The sequence below is a fragment of the Pogona vitticeps genome, chromosome 1 (genome assembly GCF_051106095.1).
Source record: "Pogona vitticeps strain Pit_001003342236 chromosome 1, PviZW2.1, whole genome shotgun sequence".
NCBI lineage: Eukaryota > Metazoa > Chordata > Lepidosauria > Squamata > Agamidae > Pogona > Pogona vitticeps.
In genome coordinates, this window is record NC_135783.1 from 207,135,388 (window position 1) to 207,156,229 (window position 20,842).

Sequence of the window (20,842 nt, forward strand, 5' to 3'; positions counted from 1 at the left end):
TCGTAAAACAACGGTCTTGCCATGGCTTGTAAGACAGCAAAGTTCTATTTTTTCTGGTCCATGTGGCTTGAGTTTAAATTCACGTCTTCAAGTGTGTTTTGTTCTTTGTTACTTCTTTATTTATGGCCTTTATAAAAGTAAAAGTATATTATTTTATGAAGGCTAAGGTGCTTTGAGATATCAGTATTAGTGGGGTTTTTTTTAAATACTGTATAATATTCATACTCTGTCTCTAATACATCAGGGAGTGGTAAAATATAATGCTTCCCCAATACCTGATCTTCTTGGTGATCCCAGCACTCCTTATGTTTCTAATGACTCGCTGTTGCACTACAATAAACTTGATATGACTTGATGACTGTTTCCCTTGCTGGAGGAAAAATCCTAGCCTCCCTGTAGGGAGCATGAGACAGGAAAATGTTGGATGTTTCTGCCCCAGGCATCTTTCTCTGGGCCACTTGATTCCTCAGCGAGGGAAGAAGGATGCAGTAGCAACACTGAGCAGGCAAGTTTCCAAGTCAAGAGAAGATTCAGGACCCATAATAGCAATTTTTTGTTAGATAGGAGATAAGAAGATTGACGTAAAGGAAATGGAAAATTGATTTGTATTACAGGAAGGCTCATACGATTTAAGGATTGGGATGCATGTCAACATTGGGATTAAACTCAATAGCCCACTGTGAAGAATTTGCTCAGCATTTTGCAGATAAAATTGTTTGGATTTGCTCTGACTTGGGCGCCCCATTTGATGCAGATCCTGTGGATGTAACTTTGGCTCCTGCTTGTTCCGTTACAATGGATACTTTTCAGTCTGTACATCCTGAGGGTGTGGACAAAACCCTCAGAGAGTGAAAGCCACCACATGTGTGCTGGATTCTTGCCCTTTGTGGCTTATAAAAGCTGCCAGAAGGAGACTGGTCAAATGAGTATGAGATGTGATAAATGCCTCCTTAAAGCAAGGTAGGCTGTCAGTATGCTTAAAGAAGGCAGTTGTAAATTTTGTACTGATAAAAACCCTCTCTGAACAGCAGTGTATTAAATAATCACTGGCCGGTCTCCACTGTTCCATTTCTGGGCAAGGTATTGGAGAGTGTGATGCATTCCCAACTCCAGAGATTCCTGCAGATTCCAGCAGATTATCTGGATCCATTGCAATCTGGCTTCAGGCCTCATTATGGGGTGGAGACAGATTTGGTCATTTTGATGAATAACCTATGCTAGTAACTAGACAAGGAGAGTGTGTCGCTGTTGATTTTCCTGGAACTCTCAGTGGCTTTTGATACCATCGATCACGATATCCATCTGTGTGTTGCCTATCATCAAGTCACATTTGATTTATAGTGACCCCAATAGGTTTTTCAATTCCCAGTGTGATGTAGTGGGTAGAGTAGACTCTGGAGAACATCATTTGAATCCCCACTTGGCCATGGAAACTCACTGCGGGAATGGAACTGGCAAAACCATTTCTTAAAATATCTCACTTACCTTGAAAGCCCTATTAGGGTCTCTATAAGTCAGTTCTGACTTGATGGCATGGAAAACACACAGGAAAGGTTTCTCAAGGTATGTGAGATGTTTAAGGAGTACAGTGGGGTCTCTACTTAAGAACTTAATCCGTATCGGAAGGTGGTTCTCAAGTTGAAAAGTTCTTATGTTGAATCTGCATTTCCCATAGGAATGCATTGAAAACCATTTAATCCGTATCTGCTCTTTTCCGTCCATAGAAACTACAGTGGAACCTCTACTTAAGAACTTAATCCATTTTGGAATGGTGTTCTTAAGTTGAAACGTTCTTAAGTTGAAGCAAAATTTCCCATAGGAATGGACTGAAAACCAATTAATCCGTTCTGGCTGTTTTTTTTTTGTTATGTAGAGGTGTGTTCGTACATTGAAGCATTAGTTCCCATAGGAACTAATGCAAAGCTGGTTAATACGTACTCTACCGCTAGGGGGAGAATTTTTTTTAACCTAAGATGACCTAAGGTTAAAAAAAGAGCAGGAAAGGTTTTTTTTCCTGTTCTTATCTTGGATTTCTGTTCTCAAGTAGAAGCAAAATTTAGCAAATGGAGCTGTTCTTAAGTTGGATTGTTCTTAAGTAGAGACGTTGTTAAGTAGAGACCCCACTGTAGTCTTACCAGTGCCACCCCATCCCCCACCTATGAGTTTCTGTGGCTTGTTCTCCCAAGTCCTAGTCCATCACTCCATCCAGTACTACACCATAGAAGGTCCCCCCACTGCAGTTTTGACTCACAATAATGGATAACAAAACACCAGTCATTTGTACTTCATTGCAGAGTGAATTTGTATGACTCAGAAATGCACAACTTTTAAAGGTTTATCGGAGGATAATTGTGTCATTGGTTCTGAACAGGTGCTCTGTATTCCATCAGTAGAGGTTAGAGGACACACAGGCTGTTACCACTAAATATATATGCATCTGTGCCAATCTGCCCATTCCCTGCCTTGCCTCACAGTATCATTAACTCTGATTAGGGAGACTTAAGAGCATCTAATATATTAAGATAGGAGTTAATGCAGTTTGTACATGTTTCCGCAAATACACATAATTTACACAGCACGTCAGAAGAGCCATTCCAATTAAGAATTATCATTACCCCAAATGACAGTCTACTCCAGTGGAATGTGAAGAATTTGTCTGTTGGGAGTGTGGGTGGATGTATGAGATGGGAGTGAGGGATCTCTGCTGTTTTGCAGTATTAATTTTTTTAACAGAATCGAAACAAGAAGCAAAGAATTACGTGAATTGTAAAAATAACAGATGGTTTGATTAGAAGAGCCAAGAATCCATTTCCTTTCCAAAGTCTCACAGAGCACCAGGACAGATTACATGAAGTCCTTTCCTCTGCATTGGGTTACCTATGTACTCTGTGACAGTTTTCCTGGCTTGTGGGTGTTGGTTTCCCATACAGCCTCCGCCAGGTTGCTATTTTTTGTTTACGTCTATAACTGAGTACCTCTGAGCATATGCTGGTTGCCTCTGTTTTGTGAATTGTGGACTTCATTGACCATTCAGGTCAGTTAAGTGGCTTGCCAAATCATCCTAAATCTACCCATGTACAGTGATGGCCACTGTGGTTCCATTCTCCTTAATTAGATGACAGGCAGTAAATTGACTTAAGAGATGAAATACAACTTCTACTCTGGGCTGGGTACTTTATACTGTACCAGGGAGTATCTATGAGACTGGAAAAAAAACGAATTGCATTTGCTCACAAAACTGCAAAGTCTTCTTAGTTTAATATAATTGAGGAAACATACCTGTACACATACTTTCTGTACTGAAATTTTGAGTAGGAAGTCTGTGTACTTTGGAGCTCCTTTTGTGCAGTGAAGCAAGAGGTTTTCAGGGGATGTGGTTATTAGTTGAATGTCTCAAAAAAGATTAGTTTGTTTCATTTGGTCTTTGAGGTGGATGAGCCTGCTGGATTGTTCCTGGCAGACTTCATTTAGCTGTTCAGCTGCTTTTTGTTCATTTCATTTATTAAATTCATTTATTTAAGGTATGTGTTACTTCAGACCACAAAAGCAGTCTTGAAGGAATTTATAAGCAATGGTGCACAAGAACAAGAACTACAATGTAATGAAAGCTAAGGTCCAAGGAATTAGTGCTAAGAAGCAAATGTAGACTCTGCCAGGAAAAAAGATGACACTATGTCACACCTCATCTGCGAATTTCCAGAGATCACACAGATTACAAAATTAGACATGATAGAGTGGTAAAATTAGAACACTGGTCATCGTGCATAAAATATAACTTGCCAGCCTCCAAAAACCCATGGGAACCTCAGGTAGAGAAGGTGTCAGAAAATGAGGAAGTCAGGATCTTGTGGGATTTCCAGATCCAAACGGATAGGCAGCTTGAACATAAAACACCAGATATAGTAGTAACAGAACAAAGAAATGTCTGGATCATTGACATTGCAATTCCAGGGGATGCCAGAGTTGAAAATAAAGAACTGGAAAAACTAACAAAATACAGAGACCTGGCAACCAAAACATCTCGCTTGTGGATATAACACACTTCAGTGATCCCTGTAGTCATTGAGGCTTTGGGAACAATATCAAGAAATTTCACAAAGTAGTATAAACACTTGCAAATCTCAAAAATAATACCATCAGAGCTTTAAAAAAAACCCTGGCAATATTAGGAACACCATACATACTGCACCAGTATAACAGATAGTTGTATTAGTGCAATATGGTTTTTGGTTAAAACTTGTATCTGTTAATAATATTGGAAATTAAGTAAATGCAGAGAACATGAAAAACATAATCTGAGAGTAATATAACAATTGGGTTCATCTATAACACACAAACTGAACCCCAGAAATTCTTTGCCCCTCTTGGAATCAAGAATAAAAACGGCCTTCTGACTCTTCTTTTATGATCCACATGGCAGAACTTTTGCATGGGTGGAAAGTCCCATAAAGGGTTGTAAATAAAATATGTTTCCTATTCTATCAGCAGTTTCTTATTCTCCAAGAAATGTCCAGCTCACTATGTCTCAGGAATCCATAAATCAGAGTTACCAAAATTCTGGGCCTTTCCTTCTTGAGATATTGCTTAAAGAATGCCCTCTCTGTTGTGAGAAGAACCCAGTGATTGAGCATGGTGTAGAAACATGCTTGAGGCAGGAAAGTTTTAAGGGTCGGATCATACTTCTGCACTATTAGAGAGCAGGCCGGGTAGGTGGGGCTTGTCAGTCATGGAAGGCAGCCCATCTAGAAGAAGGAAAACTGATTTCAAACCTCCACTGCCCTGTGGCTATATCCACTCATGGAAATGGCTTCAGGAGTTAACCTAGAGCAGGGGTCAGGGAACTTTTTTACCTTTTACCCCGCAAAAAAATTATATACACCGACATTACTCCCTTGATTCGAAAGGAAGGAAATCATACATTATTTGAATTAAAAATATTATTGAATCTACAGAGGCTGTGTACCGAACTAGCAGGATGCACCAAATTTGATAAAGATGTGCACTATTTTTGCTGGAACACATTGCACTCCAGCCATGGTGTGGTATAGGGAGTAGTAAGGTGTCCAACGTGCCTAGCAAGTTGCATTAAATTTTTGCTAGCTCGCAGAGGTGGCTGCCAGAGTGGTGCTAGCAATGACATGCTTGCTAGAGACAGCCAACTCAGAAGGGGGGGGCTTTCCCTACCACTTTAATCATTCTATGTGTGGTGTACAAGAAGGAACAAACCAGGCTAAAGGTCATGTCACCCACCCTGGTGCCACAGCCCAATATCAAAGGACCAGTGTGCTTTTTTTATCATCATCAATGGAAAACTCAGCAGTGGCAGAGGATTGGAAAAGATCAGTCTACATACCAACCCCAAAGAAGGGAAGTGCCAAAGAATGCTCCAACTACCGTACAATTGCACTCATTTCACATGCTAGCAAGGTTATGCTCAAAATCCTATAAGGCAGGCTTCAGCAGTAGGTGGACCAAGAACTCCCAGAAGTACAAGCTGGATTTCAAAGGGGCTGAGGAACTGGAGACCAAATTGCTAACATGCGCTGGATTATGAAGAAAGCCAGAGAGATCCAGAAAAACATCTGCTTCTGCTTCATTGATTATGCAAAAGCATGGCAGAAAGTGAGGATTTAAAGAACCTCTTAATGAGGGTGAAAGAGGAGAACGCATAAAATGCTCTGAAGCTCAACATTAAAAAAAACCAAGATCCTGGCCACTGGTCCCATCACCTCCTGGCAAATAGAAGTGGAAGATATGGAGGCAGTGACAGATTTTACTTTCTTGAGCTGCATGATCACTGCAGAGGGTGACAGCAGCCACAAAATTCAAAGATGCCTGCTTCTTGGAAGCAAAGCAATGATAAACCCAGATAGCACCTTAAAAAGCCACCCTCCCCCCCCCGCCTTAATTCAGTTTCTCTTTTGCTTGACTTCCTGTTCATTTTCAGTTTTGAGTCTGTCTGTCTGTCTGTCTGTCTGTCTCTCACACACACAGACACACACACACACTCCATTTCCTCCCTCCCTCCATTTTCTCCAATTACATACATTTAAATAAGCCTGATGAAGTCCTCCGTCTCTCGCACCTTTCTTTCTTCCCTCTTTCCCTTGCTTGCTCCTTTCCTGCCTTCTGCTTGCTGGCATTCACTTCGGGAGGAAGCAGTCATTGAGAAGCCCTGGATTGGCTGATTGCCTGGGGCTAATCTCCATCTGTAACCTATTAGCGAAGCTTATCTCCCCGATCTCTGAACAAACGGAGCATTTAGAAATCCCCTGCTGCAAGGAAGTAACAGAACTAGGTGGTTTACAGTTTGAGCTTGGCTGCAGAGGGTGGGGGTGGAAGCGAGGGAGGGGGTAGCACTCTGCTCATTACCCCCAGGATTTTCACTTTTACCCCACTTGGGGTAATTTACCCCTGTTCCCTGACCCATGACCTAGAGCAAAATCCGGAGCTGAAGTCCCGAAGGCAGTTCGTGTCGTTCTGCCAATTCCTGTGACGTTGCTGGAACCAGTTGTATTGGCTCTTGCCTTTCCATTGGACCATTTCAGCAACGTGGAGAGGGGGGATCTGCTGCTTGGTTTACAGCCTATCCTCCATATTTCTTTACCCAAGTTTCGTGCTCTGGAGAGGACACTCCTCAATACAGAGCACGTTACCATGATCTCTCGGGACTGAAGGATGCCTATGCTAGAAACATGCTTTGTCATGTGCCAGGATTATGTCCAATCATATTGTGCACCAATGGCCAAGGATACCAGTTTGTGGTCCAAAAGAAGGGGGAGGGGGGTCACCCTTCCATTTTAGCACCACCCATACCCACTCCATTTGGACTACTGAGTGCTCCCTCCCAGTGATCAGTAAATATAAATTCTATGTTTTTGAAAAGCAGAACTTGTTCATTAATGTACATTAAAAGTTAATATTGGTTAATGTGCTGATAACTGTTGATATTTAGAGACCGTGTGGTGTAAGGAAAAGAGTGTTAGATTAGGACCCAGGAGCCCTGAATTCAGTTCCTTAATTGTCTATGGCAACTCACTTGGGGATCGGAATGGTGAACCTACTCCTTGATCATCTGATGTTCCTTGAAAACTCTGCTAGGATCAACCTTAAATTGGATTTGACCTGATGGCACGTAACAAAAATGTTATTATTATGTGACCTTTCTTGGGACTTTGTTACATTTAATAAATACTGTAAATAAGTAGCATTCAAAGGTGTTTTCAGCTAATTGGTTGATGTTAGTCACAATAGACATCCTTCAGTCTCAAGAGACTATGGTAATGTGCTCTGTATGGAGGACTTGGAACAGCGTCTAGTGTGATGTTAGTAAAGGCCACATAAATTAAATTTCTGCTTCAGTATCACTTGCTGTATTTTACTATGCTTGGTTTTATTTTCCTACCTGTTTACAAATATCTAAAGGAATACGGAGAGAAAGGAACTAACTTTCTTTATGTAATAGTAAATCTGTATTATAATAGTTTCAGAGTATTACCAGAAAAGTGAATAGACTAATTACTGGTTTAAGGAATAAAGAAACATTGAATTAGGAACTTGCGTAGGTTGTTAAATCTAGCTAGTAATTAACTGTGTGTAAATTCTGAACTAAAAAAATCATTGTTGTTAATCTTAACTGCATAATAGTCAATTAAACTAAACTAAAATACAATTTTTTCCATTTAGCATATTGCATTAAGAGCTTTGTTGGTTCACTCAAGTTCCAAAATAGTAGGAAGCTGCAGCTGTTAAGAGACATGCCTTAAGATCTGTTATTTCAACAGTATGTCTGGTTAATTCCAGCTTCAACACTATGTTGAGGCTAGAGGGCTATCAGTGGCAGAATGGTGCACCCAAGGAATATTTAAATTCTGCAGGATTATCTTCAGTTTCTTATTTCTCTACCAGTGAATATCTTTATAAATATAGCTTGAAGGCAAGAGGGCAGAGTAGACAGAGTCATGGACTGGGCAGACCCATCCTTCACAGGACTACAGTATAAGGATGCACCATTGCAGGGGTCGGCCTCATGGAATGAAGCTGTTGCTTCAAATGTATAAGGCAGGGATGTATATCTAGCTGTGATCGCTGTATAATGCTTCTTGAAGGCTTCAGTGTATCAAGTCAAAGACTAGAACAGTCCTCGAAAGAACTCAAGGAACGCATGATAATAAATTATATGGCAGGGGTTGGTGACCTAGTGTCCTCCAGACCTTTGGATTACTGCTTCCAGGAGCCACAACCCAGAGTGGCAAATGACTGGGGATTCAGTGCCCCAAATCCTCTTACGTAGCTGCATAAATAGCATAATTTTGGAGAAAAATTGTCCTAGGTTAAGAAATCACCACATACGTTATCAGTTACAGGCTGAGTCATACAACTCAGTATGCAACTTATAATGTCTGCAGTGATTTCTTAACTTGGGACCATTTGCCTCCAAAAATTACGGCATTTGTGCCAAGCCAGCAGAACTAGATAAGAGGATTTGGGCCTGTGAATTGTACCCCAAAGAATCTGCATGGTCATTAGGTTTGTCTGCCTCAGGTTTATATGGTCAGATTTTGCGTCTGATAACATCTCTAGAGATTGGTTCTATACATGTTTAATAGGAAACCAGATGTACTGTACTGTTTCTCGCGGCACAAGGACACATAGGTAAGATTGAAATCCTCACCCTTCCTTAAGTAACTGAAGAGAGCACACTATTCATAAAATCTTCCAGTCTGCATGAACTATAAAAGAAGTTAATCAGAAATTATCATTATAATGCCTTCTGAGAGAGTTCTTTGTGACACAAAATGAGCCCTGTGAGCATTTTCATCCACTTTTCAGCCAGTCCTTTGCTTATGGTTATTACTAGGAGTAACTGAGATGGAAATGTGTATGGAAGGCAGAGGGCCCATAGACTCTCTGACAGATGTGAGCTCCATCCAAAACTCATTGCACCAGTAGATCAGCAAGCCTTGGTTAACAGGCTGAACTACTTTCTGTATGGATGTATTTTATACACCTGGAATTGTCAGGAGGGGGTAAACATTGCTTGCCCAGTTGCATCTTGTCACAGCTAAGTAATTGGTGCTCTAGCATCTTGGCTTCTCCTGCACATATACTGTACTGTACTCTCCTTGCTGCATTTTCTGTGTATTCTCCCTGCTTAGTCCAAAATGTATCTGCCCAGATTATTTCTCTCTTTTGCTATAAATAACTCTCTAGTTATCTTTTTGTGTGTGTTATATCTCACTGTGAAGTCATCAATTTAAGGTTGTTCATCTTTCTGTCCTTGACTGTTTCTTCCCCTCCTTTTCCTGTCTCTTGTTCTAGAATGTCTATACACTCATCTGCCTTTGTTCTGCTTTCTCCTCTACTCCCACTCCTGCTTTACAATAATGTGCTTCCTGGGCTTCAAACAGCACCACTTTTTATGTTTGTCAAGAAAACTCCTTGTCCTCTTACACATCCTTTTTGGCTGACTCCTATCTAACCTGTCAGCTATGTAAAGACTGATATAAGCATTCACTGATTGAGATGGTACATTGCTCATGTGCAGATATACCAGTGTTTCATGGAAAGGATGCTCCTTGTCTGAAATAATTGAAATATGCAAATGCAGTCCCGTTGTCCGGTAAATAAGTGATGTGAGTATTTTATCTGAAACACATAGGGCTGAATTTTTATGATTCTGTGAATATAAAAAATTGTCATGTGATGACAGGTCATAATGCCATCTAATCTTCCCATCATTCTTGCCTCTTAGATTCTTTTAGCTAGAAATGCTGGACTTGAATTTAGGGTCTTGTATATCCGAATTGGTCAGTTCTTCCACAAACATTTGCTCCCTCTGTGGTTAACTCCTCTGAGTAAAGACAGTATTCGAAATCAACTAATTTCATAAAGCCTTCCAAGTTAATCTATCCATCTTGCCTTTTTTTACTACAATTTTATTCATGCTTCCTGCTCATGCAATAAGAGCACCAAACCTCCTATTGGTTGTTGTGGGTTTTTCAGGCTCTTTGGCCATGTTCTGAAGGTTGTTCTTCCTAACGTTTCACCAGTCTCTGTGGCTGGCATCTTCAGAGGACAGCACTCTGTGCTCTGGTGTTGACAGATCCCGGCTGTGAAAGCCTTCACAAATAAACCTCCTATTCTTTGCTGGGATAGGTGGAACTCTTTTGGATTGTATATTTCCCATACTTGTAGGAAGCTTTTTCATGCAAAGTGCCTTCCCAATAATAGAAATGCAAACAATAGAATTAAAACAATATCAATACAATCACAAAACTAAAAACGGCAGTCTAAAAACATACAGCCTAGTCAATCCAGATAATTAAAATAGCATATGAAAGCAACCTAAACAATTAAATATTCAGCAAAGCACTTTATTTAAAGCAGATTAAAACAGAACGGTTTTCAAAAACAAAAAAAAAGTCAATAAAGAGGATATCAGAGGTATATAGTTTCACAGATAAGGGGACCCCAATGAAAAAGCCTTACATACTATTTTCATACTTAATCTCATACGAACAGAGATTTGTGTTCAGGAAAGCAGATATTTCTGCAGCCAACATTCCCAAACTTTAGATATTTAAACGCAATCTATTTGGTTTGGATTTTTTTTTCTCTCTCTCTTTCTATGAGCGACCATAAATTTTTAAAGCAGCTTAATGTAGTGAATTGGCTGGAGAAGGTACTTCAGGATTAGTGATTGGTAAATGTGCCATCTAGGTTGTTTTGGTCCAGCAGTAGCATTATAAATAGGAAGGCTTAAAGATTTAATCCGCTGAAGAGGAATGTCCAGATATACAACCTCTCTGTGGGTTTGAGGGAAACGATGCGTGAGGTTTAAGTGGTGGTGGTGGTGGTGAAGAAACAACATGTATCAAAATTTGGGTAAGTTGAACGTTTTGAGGCATTGTGATAAAGCCATTAAAGTGGTAAAAAGCAACTGCATACTAATAGAATTGAACTAGAATATTACCATGTTAAGTGTAGTGTTGATGTTGGCAATGAAGATAGATTTATGCCACTGTACATGTTAACTAGCTGGAGAGGTCTGGTGTCAGAGCAGATTTTATGTAGCATTCAGTCAGTAATGACAATTGTAGAGTGTGCCTGTGCTTTGTTGTGGTTTTATTGCTAATTTATACTGGGGAAACTCCATGACAAGTGTTATTCAAGCAGCTGGCAACCTTTTGCATAATTTATTTTGTAAGCCCTTCTAAAAAAAGACATAAACCTGGCCATTCTTTAAGAGGCTGTTCTTTTTGGATGTTTAAATATGTTTTCAGCAAACTTCCCAAGACAAGGGCCGCTGTCCATGATTCATCAGTGGGATTTAGAGAGTTGTCAGGGCATGCTGCATTATAGCCATAGATTACAAATGAATTATGTCTTTTAATATTTCTGTATACTGAAGTTTTGACTTGTTCTTTCTTGAGTTAAACGAATTCCAGTTTTGGAGAAGAAACACTTTTTTTACTCTCATGGTGATGATTGATTATGTATTTGTTTGTGGTATATTTTAGTTGACCAATAATACGAAAACAAAGACGTAGCAAAACGGACACACTGCAGCCTTGTATCTAACTTTTGTGAACAGACAAATAATAATAATCAGGTGCTGTCAATTCTGACTTATGACAGCCTTTTCTGGGTTTTTATAGGTAGAGAATGCACAGAAGTGGTTTTCCTTTCTTCTGGAACCTCCCTGGGACTGTGCAACTTGGATAAGGGCATATAAAACAGATGGGATTATGAAGCCTATATACAGTGTTATGCTGGTGCTGCAACGCTAGCACAACAGAACCCAGCTCCCTTTCTCTTCTCATGGACACCACTAAACCAGCTACCTTGAGACTGGTTGAAACGGTACTCTGCCTTCCAGAGCTGATTTAGGGAGTACACAAGGAACTGTAATGCAAAGGACTTCAGAATCAGCCTTCCCGTATCTGTCAAAAGAAGTCCAGCACTGGATACTTTGTTTGATGAATGGTCCTTTAATTATTTAGAAGAAATCATGAAATATAGTGACATATACATCATATAGTGAAATATAAGGTGTCCTTTCCAGAACTATTTCAGAACTGAAAATTGAATAAATTAAATTTCATTCTCCCTCTTGAGTGAGATTTTCCATAATAAAATACTATTTTCTCTTCACCCATGCTTATATTTCTTAAAAAAAACACCCAAAGAATATAAATAAATGATGAACCAAGATACGTTACTAATGAGGGTGATTCTTCTGTCTAAATATGTATACATGTTCTGCATGGCAGCATTTGAAATACTTCACTTTAGAAAACATTTGCAAACTGATGTCATAATTTATCAAGAATCTCACCATAATGAGAAAATGACTTTGCCAAAGAAACACCCAGCTCCTAACAATTTTAACAAAGACTAGTTCTTAAAATAACTTGGGTGTAGAGTTCTATACAATTAGACTATTCTGTATCTTGCTCGTGTCTTTGTTTCAAAGTCAATATATTCCCACAGGAATCGCTAATCCTTAGTGTAATGTCTCAGTGTAAGTTTTGTACCACTCCCTTTTACAGTACCGTACTTGAAAAGGCAAAAGAAAACGAGGGGTCGGTGTGTGATATGAACTGAAGCTGCTGATTTTGTGAAGCTTCAGGACTACCTATTTTTATCGTTTAATATGTTTATAGGGAGAGAGATTGCTGAAACTTGGGTTGTGATTTGACGGTGTGTCGGTACCTAGCCCATAATGTAATGGGACTTTCTCCCTATGTTTCCCTCAGGCTTCTTTACAAGCTGAAAACCAGCCCCACAGAGTTTCCTAGCCCTCCAGAGCAGATTTAGAGACTGCACCAAGGGCTGCTGGGGTGGGGTGGGGTGGAGTGGAGGAGGCTTTGCTCCCCCCTCCTGTTTGTACTGCAAAAGCCAAAAGCAATTTCATCATTAGGACAACCATACTGGATGCTGGGCTTCTGGTCAAAATGAAAAATAACAATGTTATCATTTGCAAGCCTCTCTTAATTATATACGATTAAAGATGACAGGGTGGTTGTCTCTGTGACGTTGCTACTGTTTCGTGTGCATATGAGCAGCAGTATTAAGCACTTGCAGGGACTTGCTTATACCTGTATATATGTAGTTTTACCAAGCCAGGTATTTAGTGGAATAGTATGTAGTGGAACTTTCTTTCCCTATGATAAGCAGATGATTGGCAGAAAAAGAGCATTGTGGAATTGTTCTCGGCTCGTCTGTCTGTCTGTCTGCCTGCCTGCCTGCCTGCCTGCCTGCCTGTCTGTCTGTCTGTCTGTCTGTCTGTCTCTCTCTCTCTCTCTCTCTCTCTCTCTCTCTCTCTCTCTCTCTCTCTCTCTCTCTCTCTATCTATCTATCTATCTATCTATCTATCTATCTATCTATCTATCTATCTATCTATCTATCCCACCCAACTAGTAGCAGAGCCACGACGCTGGAAATGTTTTATAATTTCTTCCAGTACTTCTCTGTGTTTGGGTGGTCTAGCAGCTATCAGTTTGGAATTGTTGTAAGCCGCTCAGAGACCTTTGGGTGGTGTGGGCGGCATATAAGTTAAATAAATAAATAAATAAAAATAAATAAAATAAGTAGAATGGAACGACCACCCAAAAATGAAGCAATGTGGGGTTGCTTTTGTTTTGTTTCTGCATACTTTTGTAGACTCCCCAGATACATAGGAGTATAGACCTCACCCTCCAATCTAGAATCATCTGTGCTCTGTGCTTTCCAGATCCCAGGAATATCGAGGGCGGTAAAATAATGAAGATCCATAGTTGATGAGAAGAAAATGCATGTAAGTGGGGAATTGATAATTAGGAGAATTTGATTAGGTGGAAGGTAAGAACTCCCTGTGTTCTTCAGGGAGGTTTCAGCAGGCAACAAAAGAAAAAGAGCCCTCTTGTCTCCTTGTAGCTTCTTGGAAACCTTTTATTCCCTCCCCATACAAGCCTAAATTGTTCTGGGTAGAGGCTGCATGTAGCCCAGAAATTGAACCCTTGAGTCTTAGACAGGGAGGTTTCACTACCTTTTCTGGTTCTGCAGAAACCTCGCTCCCCCCACCCCCATAAATGCCTAATAACTAAGGCTTAGAAATTGAATGATGGAGTGATCTATAGCGTAGTGGTGATTGGAAGAAGGTAGGGAGAGAAAAACGTTGCTTTTTTCCCATTCTCACTCCCCAAATGCAAACAACCTGATAAAGTTTGTGTTCTCTGGAAGAGAATGTCCTTTTTTTTAAGGGGCTAGGGATACATGGCACTGTTTTATTGCAGATCCCTTCTTTCTTTCAGTGTGAGGTCGACCTACAATGCATTAGAATATAAATCTATGCTAGACTTATATTTTGTATAATTTTGATGGTGGATTTTAGTTGAGTCTTTAGTTTCTAATGTTTTTTTCCCCATTCTGTACATTACTATGAAACTTGCGGTTGAAACAGCTACTATAAATGAATACTATGTGTTCAGTCAAATGCTTAGAATCTAATTGTTAGTCTCACCCAGAGTGAACCCATTGGCTGGAATCTTGTGTGGTGTAACTAACAGGCATAAATGGCAGTGACCTCATCAGCTCACAACATTAGTCTTTATTTATTTTTTAATGTAAAGCTTCTTATATCCCCACCACCACCAAGTCCCTTTTGATCTGGGGAAATCTTTGGAAGCCTCAGGACATCAAGGTGGATCAGGGAGCCTTTCATATCTGAAAATAACCACCAGATCACCACCACCGCTATTGGAACAACTGCCAACTCTTTGGGCAGCTGTTTTTGGATAGAAAGGATCCCCCCGCATCCCAAGATTCCCAAGGGATTCTATAAGAAGCTTCGGAACCAGAGGTGGGATGGGGGGAATTGGAAGTTTAAATAAAATAAAATATGAATTTCTTAGGCTGATGGCATATTCGCCATTTACATGGCATAGTTGCAGAAGGAGATTTCATCCATTAAGCCAAAGGAACTGACATATATGATGATTTACCATTAATTCAGTGGGTTTACTGCAATTAGGATGCAGCACAGAGGTGCAGTCCTAACCAGCATAACCAGTGTTGAGGAACTGTGGGATTGCATCCAAAAACATCTGCAGAAACATATCTCTCAATTATGGGGGCAGAACAAATGGCCCTCCAGCAAGAGTGTGTCTAAAACATCTGGAGGCACAGAGGTTCTCCAACACTGTCCTAAGTGACATGTTAGAGCAGGGGTAACTATGGTTACTCTTGTTGTGTTTGGGACATCTTGTTAAAAGTACAGTACAGTTCCATTTTGACTGAAAACGTGTGATCTCTGATACAACAGAATTTTGTGCGTGGGGATGGCAGCATCCAGTATCATTTTAGCATGGTGGTATACTGATAATTAAAGTGGAAATCTTGTAATGACTTCATTGAGACAAATTTTAGAAGCTGTTGGGTGGTTCTGTTCTCTGATAGGGATAGGTTTGCTGACACCTGCATAGCTTTCCAGCTGCTTCTGAGGGTGTTAGGCTGAAGAACCACTCTCTCTCCCCCCAACACACACACACAATACCGTACCTTCATTCTGCCGGCCTTCTTTTCAACAGGAGTTGGTTGAGAGTGGGAGTGGCGAGGAAATACCCAGTCAGAAGCAGGGAATAAAGGCTGACAGCCTCTGTACAGTGTCTTGTCAAAGGGCAAACATTCTTCATCCCTTCAACAACAAGAAAGAAGGACAGAGCCTGGAAGAGGGTTGTTTCTCTTTCACAAACAGTTTCATGGACTCTCATGCCTAGGAGCAAAGCAGAAGGAGAGCAAATGGGATAAGAGCAGCAGCAGCAACACTGAAGACTGTCTGTAAACTTTTGTTTAAGTAGGACTTTGAACTGTCCCCTCCCTCTCACCCCTCCGCGTATTAGCAAGAGAATAGACGTAATCTTTGTATTCCAGGCTTGGAACTGATGTTAGTGGCATACTCCTGAAGTATTGCCGTTGTTGAAGCACCTGCTCTCGGAAAATACGTGGGGTAAGGCTAGTGACGAAGGCAAAGGTGTTTCTGGAGTCTGCAGCTAGGGGTGTGAAAAAATATAGATGTATGTGAGTGTGTGTGAGTCTAAGCGAGGGAAAGGAATTAGCTTTTGAAAATGTATTCTGAACCCTAGTTTTTTAAAAACTGTAAATCATAATTAGTAAATGGTTAATTTCCTAACTTTGAGAGGATTTAAAGAGACAAAAAAAAATATCACTTGCATTTTCTATAGATTTGTAGCACTGAGTCTGCGGTCCTGTGCATGCTTTTCTGGAAGCAAGCCCAACAAACACAAGGGGACTTCCAAGTTAAAACGCGCAGCAGTTGGTTGTAAGCTTCGTTTCTTTGCCAGTATAAGTATTGTATTATATCATTTGCATGTGGTTTGTTTTTATTCTCATGTACTGGTTTCAGAGGCTAATTAGACGATTTATAATCTAATGAATTGCTGATCTACATCACAATGAAAGAAAGTAGGGCTCTGCAGTAAACAGTGCGGTGCATTTTTAAAAATACATTAGTTCTAAATTGGAGAGATGGTTGACTCTAAAAGGAATAACGTATGTTTTATGCTAGATAATCAATAAAATGGTTAAAGGCTGTATTACAAGTTGTGTCAGAAATCAAGTAGAACTATTTATTTTATTTATTGATTGATTTATACCCCGCCTATCTGGACCAATGGACCACTCTAGGACAACATAGCAAGGAAATTGGTGGCTAGTCCTGGATGTGTTTCCTTACCAATAACTGTAGAATCTGCAGAATTCTGTGATTCAGTAGCATACCAAGAAAGTCAACATGTTTTATTAGCTACATTTTTATTATATTATTTATAATAATAGTAATAGTAATAGTAATAATACTTCTTATGAGATCTTAAAGGATGGAAGTTTTCTGGCAGAAAGAAGAAATTACGGTACTAATGCACTGTTATGTACCTTGAGGTGGATGGGGAAACGTTTTTGATTCCCAGTTGTTTATCAATGGCAAGAACAAAAAGTGGTCCCTTTAGGCTGTTGATATGACCAAAGCTTCTTGTTTGTGGGTCCAAGGAAACAAGATGGGCTTATTCACCTGACAGGTTTATGACCTCAATTCTGAAAATACTGAATTTAACATAGGCTCAGGGGCAGCCTGTTCCTTAACATACTTTTGGTCTCCAGAAGTGCTATTTTTATATGGCTTTATTGGATGAATTGTGGATTCCTAGTATAGGAGAAGTAGATCCTTCAGGCTTGGTCTCCTCGATCTTCTGTCTTCTAACTTTCTAAATATAAGAGATAACTCTTATGATTACACATCAGCACTGTTGTCAAATGCTAAAACCAGTTTTAATCATGTCTATGATCTGGTTTCCCTGTGGATTGTAACCTATATCTGAGCTGTGTCATTTAATATTGCAGGTGGGTACTCACAATACTCAATGCTTTTCCATGTAAAATAATGCCCTGCACTCAGAAAACTGAGCATACTATGGGTATCAGGTTTTCATTCTCCCTGACACACCATTTTCTGATTTGGAATCTGACCGTGGTCAGAGAACCATCTTTTTTGCACTGACTTTCTTCTTCCTTGGCAGTTAGCAGGATGGCAGAAGACTCTGGAACCAAGTATAGTGAACATGGCAGAGATGAAAGCATGGTGGATAAAAATCAGATTTTTTTTTAAAAAAAGATTGAGTTAAATATCACAATTTAAATTTTAAAAAATTTAAAAATCATATCATCAAAAAAATCTGATATTTGAAATATCAAACATGATTTAAATCAATTTGATTTGCTATATTTAAATCAATTTGATTTAAATCACATCCACCCTGGATGAAAGCTGTGCTGGAATCTGCAAGATCCGATGACAAGGTTATTAGAAAATTACTTTTTTCATGACTTTGGTGGATAATTTGAGGCATCTAAGTGTGTGTGTTTCAGAGCTCTTGATCATGCTAGATGATTTAAAATGTTCTGTCTCTCACGACTGCTTCATTTTGACTGAGAGACCTGATTCAATTGGTGCAAGCAAACTTTGAATTTTGCATGCCACTAGTCAAACTGCATGGAGAAAGTTTACTGCAGTATGTATGCATAATTGCGTAGCTGACCTTCATATGCTACAACGATGATCCAAAGCTGCCTCCCCCAACCTAGGGCCCCCCAGACATGAAGGTCTTCTTTCAGTCTAGAGCAGTGGTTCCTGACCTTGGGTCCCCAGGTATTCTTGGACTACAACTCTCAGAAGCTTTCATCACTAGCTGTTCTGGTCATTATTTCAGGGAGTTGTAGTTCAAGAACATCTAGGGACCCAAGATTTAGAACCACTGATTTGGAGGGTTCTTTTTTGTTCTTTGCACATCTGGAGACTGCAAGTGAGGCAGCAGTGGCTTGGATGCTGTTAACTTTGTGACTTTATGTTGTCGCTATTGTGAAATGTAAAGGCACAGTGGTGTGGAGATGAAGCCAGTCATGTTGGTTCTCCTGAAGAGATTAAAATTGTTCCTTTCCCCCATGAATTATAACTACCAAAAACCCCCAACATAGGTGGTTGTGTTGACTGGGCGATTCTAGGAACAGTTGCTCAGAAAAGTAACTTTCCAGCTGTGTATCTTCCTATTCAGTCACTGCCTGGCCTGGAGAGGAGAAAACTGGGCACATGCAGTTGCCTTGCAAAAGGAACCATGCAATTGTCTTTCCCTCACATGAGGGTTCTGGGCCATTCAGTGTTCAACAGCACTCTTGGGATGAAGTGACGATACAGTGATTCCTGAACCACTGCTATCATATATAAAGGGCACCCAAATCAGCACAGATGCTCTGCCTCTATAGATGCATATGGAGCCAATTGTAATGCTTACTGACATAATAGCAATTAGATCTCCCACATACTCGCTTATTTTCCTTGCTTTGATTATTATTGCTCGAGTACAGCGGGAAAAAGTCAATCATTTTCTTGAAATTTGTGAATTGTAACTCAGGCTTTTAGTTCCCCCTTTTCTCTCTTGTCAATATTAAATGGGAACGTGCTGGCGCTGCGGGCTAAACCGCAGAAGCCTTTGTGTGCTGCAGGGTCAGAAGACCAGCAGTCGTAAGATCGAATCAACATGACGAAGTGAGCTCCTGTCGCTTTGTCCCAGCTTCTTGCCAACCTAGCAGTTCGAAAGCATGCAAATGCAAGTAGATAAATAGGTACCACCTCGGTGGGAAGGTAAACAGCGTTCCATGTATAGCCGTGCTGGCCATGTGACAACGAAAACTGTCTTTGGACAAACACTGGCTCTACGGCTTGGAAACGGGGATGAGCACCGCCCCTTAGAGTCGAACACAACTGACTAAAATGTCAAGGGGAACCTTTACCGTTACCTTTTCTCTCTTGTTACTCTGTATCTTTTTGTAAAGTACAGTACAAAAAAGATCACTATGAATCCAGCTGTGAATAGCCCTGAGGCTAATCTGTGTACTTCAGCTTTTATGGTAAATATGGTATAGTAATTATGGCCTTTTGCTAGCCCATCCCCAGGTGAGCTGCTATATTTTTAATGCCAGACAGCGTAGGTGTTAATCACCTGAAAGAGCTGACTGTGTACATAGTCCTCTATTCTAGGTAGGAATAGTCAATGCACACTTTTGAGTGTGGATGCTTTATGTTACTGAGAAGCTAAGGCATGATGATATGTGCATATATTTTGTTGCTGTGACCCTTGACTAAGTCTTTTCTTTTGGAAATGGCTGTGTGAACGAGATGTTCATAACTATTCAGGAGCAAAAGTGTTTTTGGGTGAGCTACTTGACCTGTATGCCGCGTGCCCCAACTGAATTACTATACTAGGAATTGCTGTCACATGAGTCAGAACAGTGGAAACACTGAATAATTCCAAAGACTTTCTTGTATAGAGTTGCCTATTGTGCATTTTTGCAGGCGACTTTCTTTGTTTTTATCATTAACATTACTTTAAAAATACTGTATATTTTTATGTTTTGTGGAATATTTGCTGCTTATAATTCTAAAAACCATGGAAACATGGTGGCAGCAGAAATCATTTAAACAGATGAATGGGGGGGAAAGGTCAGGAGCACTCTGAGTTGTAACTCACAGTGGCTGCTGCTGCTGCTCCTTACCCAGCACCAGCAAACAGTGTCTTCTCCATAGTCTTCCTTATTTTTCTGCTTATTTTCTGGTTCTAGAAGCCCTTATTTAGTAGATTAAATCATATATGCTGGCTGGATGTGCAAATACATTTTGGGGAAGGGATTAAATGCCAGACATTAAACCACCACAAAAAACAGTCAGGGTGGTGCAATCATAAGAGATCTATCACTGACAATTTCACAATACAGAAGGCTTATTTATTTATTCTTTTTAAAAAAACTTTAATCTGTTTAAACCATTTCCCTGACCACGGTAATCTAAATCCTATATAGAACACAACATGGAATTGAGTCATAGTGTAGTAGCACTGCGGGGGCAGAATCATGTTAGCCATTGGAAACTGAAACTACCTTGTGGTCCCAGTAACTTGCAGTTGCTCCATTGACCTCTGAGTTGCAGTCATGCAGGTCTGCAGATTTCTCTCTCTCTCTCTCTCTCTCTCTTTTAAAGAAAATATTACTTCTTAGTGAATTCTTATTTACTACTCCTGCAGAGGCAGGTGCTCTGTTTGAACATATTTTGCTGTCAGCCACCTTAATAATCTTCTTTACTTTGAATAAATAGGTTCATAGTTTACATTTGTGCAATTCTATTATTAATTTATATCATGCTAAGGAACTTCTCCAGGAGAAGTATTTTTATGTGATTTGCATAAAATCTTTTCAACTGCAATAACCCTGGTGGTGCTAATTTGTCTTAATGTGA

The 20,842-nt window shown here is 40.0% G+C and overlaps 1 protein-coding gene across 11 annotated transcripts in view; it reads left to right on the forward strand.

The window, feature by feature from the left end:
- The window catches only part of COBLL1 (cordon-bleu WH2 repeat protein like 1), a 131,401-nt gene that overhangs the window by 47,804 nt on the left and 62,755 nt on the right, over positions 1-20,842 (forward strand). For 2 of the 11 annotated variants that reach the window (XM_078394681.1, XM_078394701.1), the window contains exon 1: positions 15,679-15,838. The exons of 5 other annotated variants lie outside the window; for them this stretch is intronic. Coding sequence is in view for 1 of the 6 variants with exons in the window: in XM_072981978.2 (XP_072838079.2) it covers positions 13,785-13,801 (17 nt within the window). In the remaining 5 variants the exon portion in view is untranslated. Of the gene's footprint in view, positions 1-13,738; positions 13,802-15,654; positions 15,992-20,842 lie in introns of those variants that run through there. 4 more of the 11 variants (XM_072981978.2, XM_078394680.1, XM_078394695.1 and 1 more) reach the window with 4 other exon arrangements.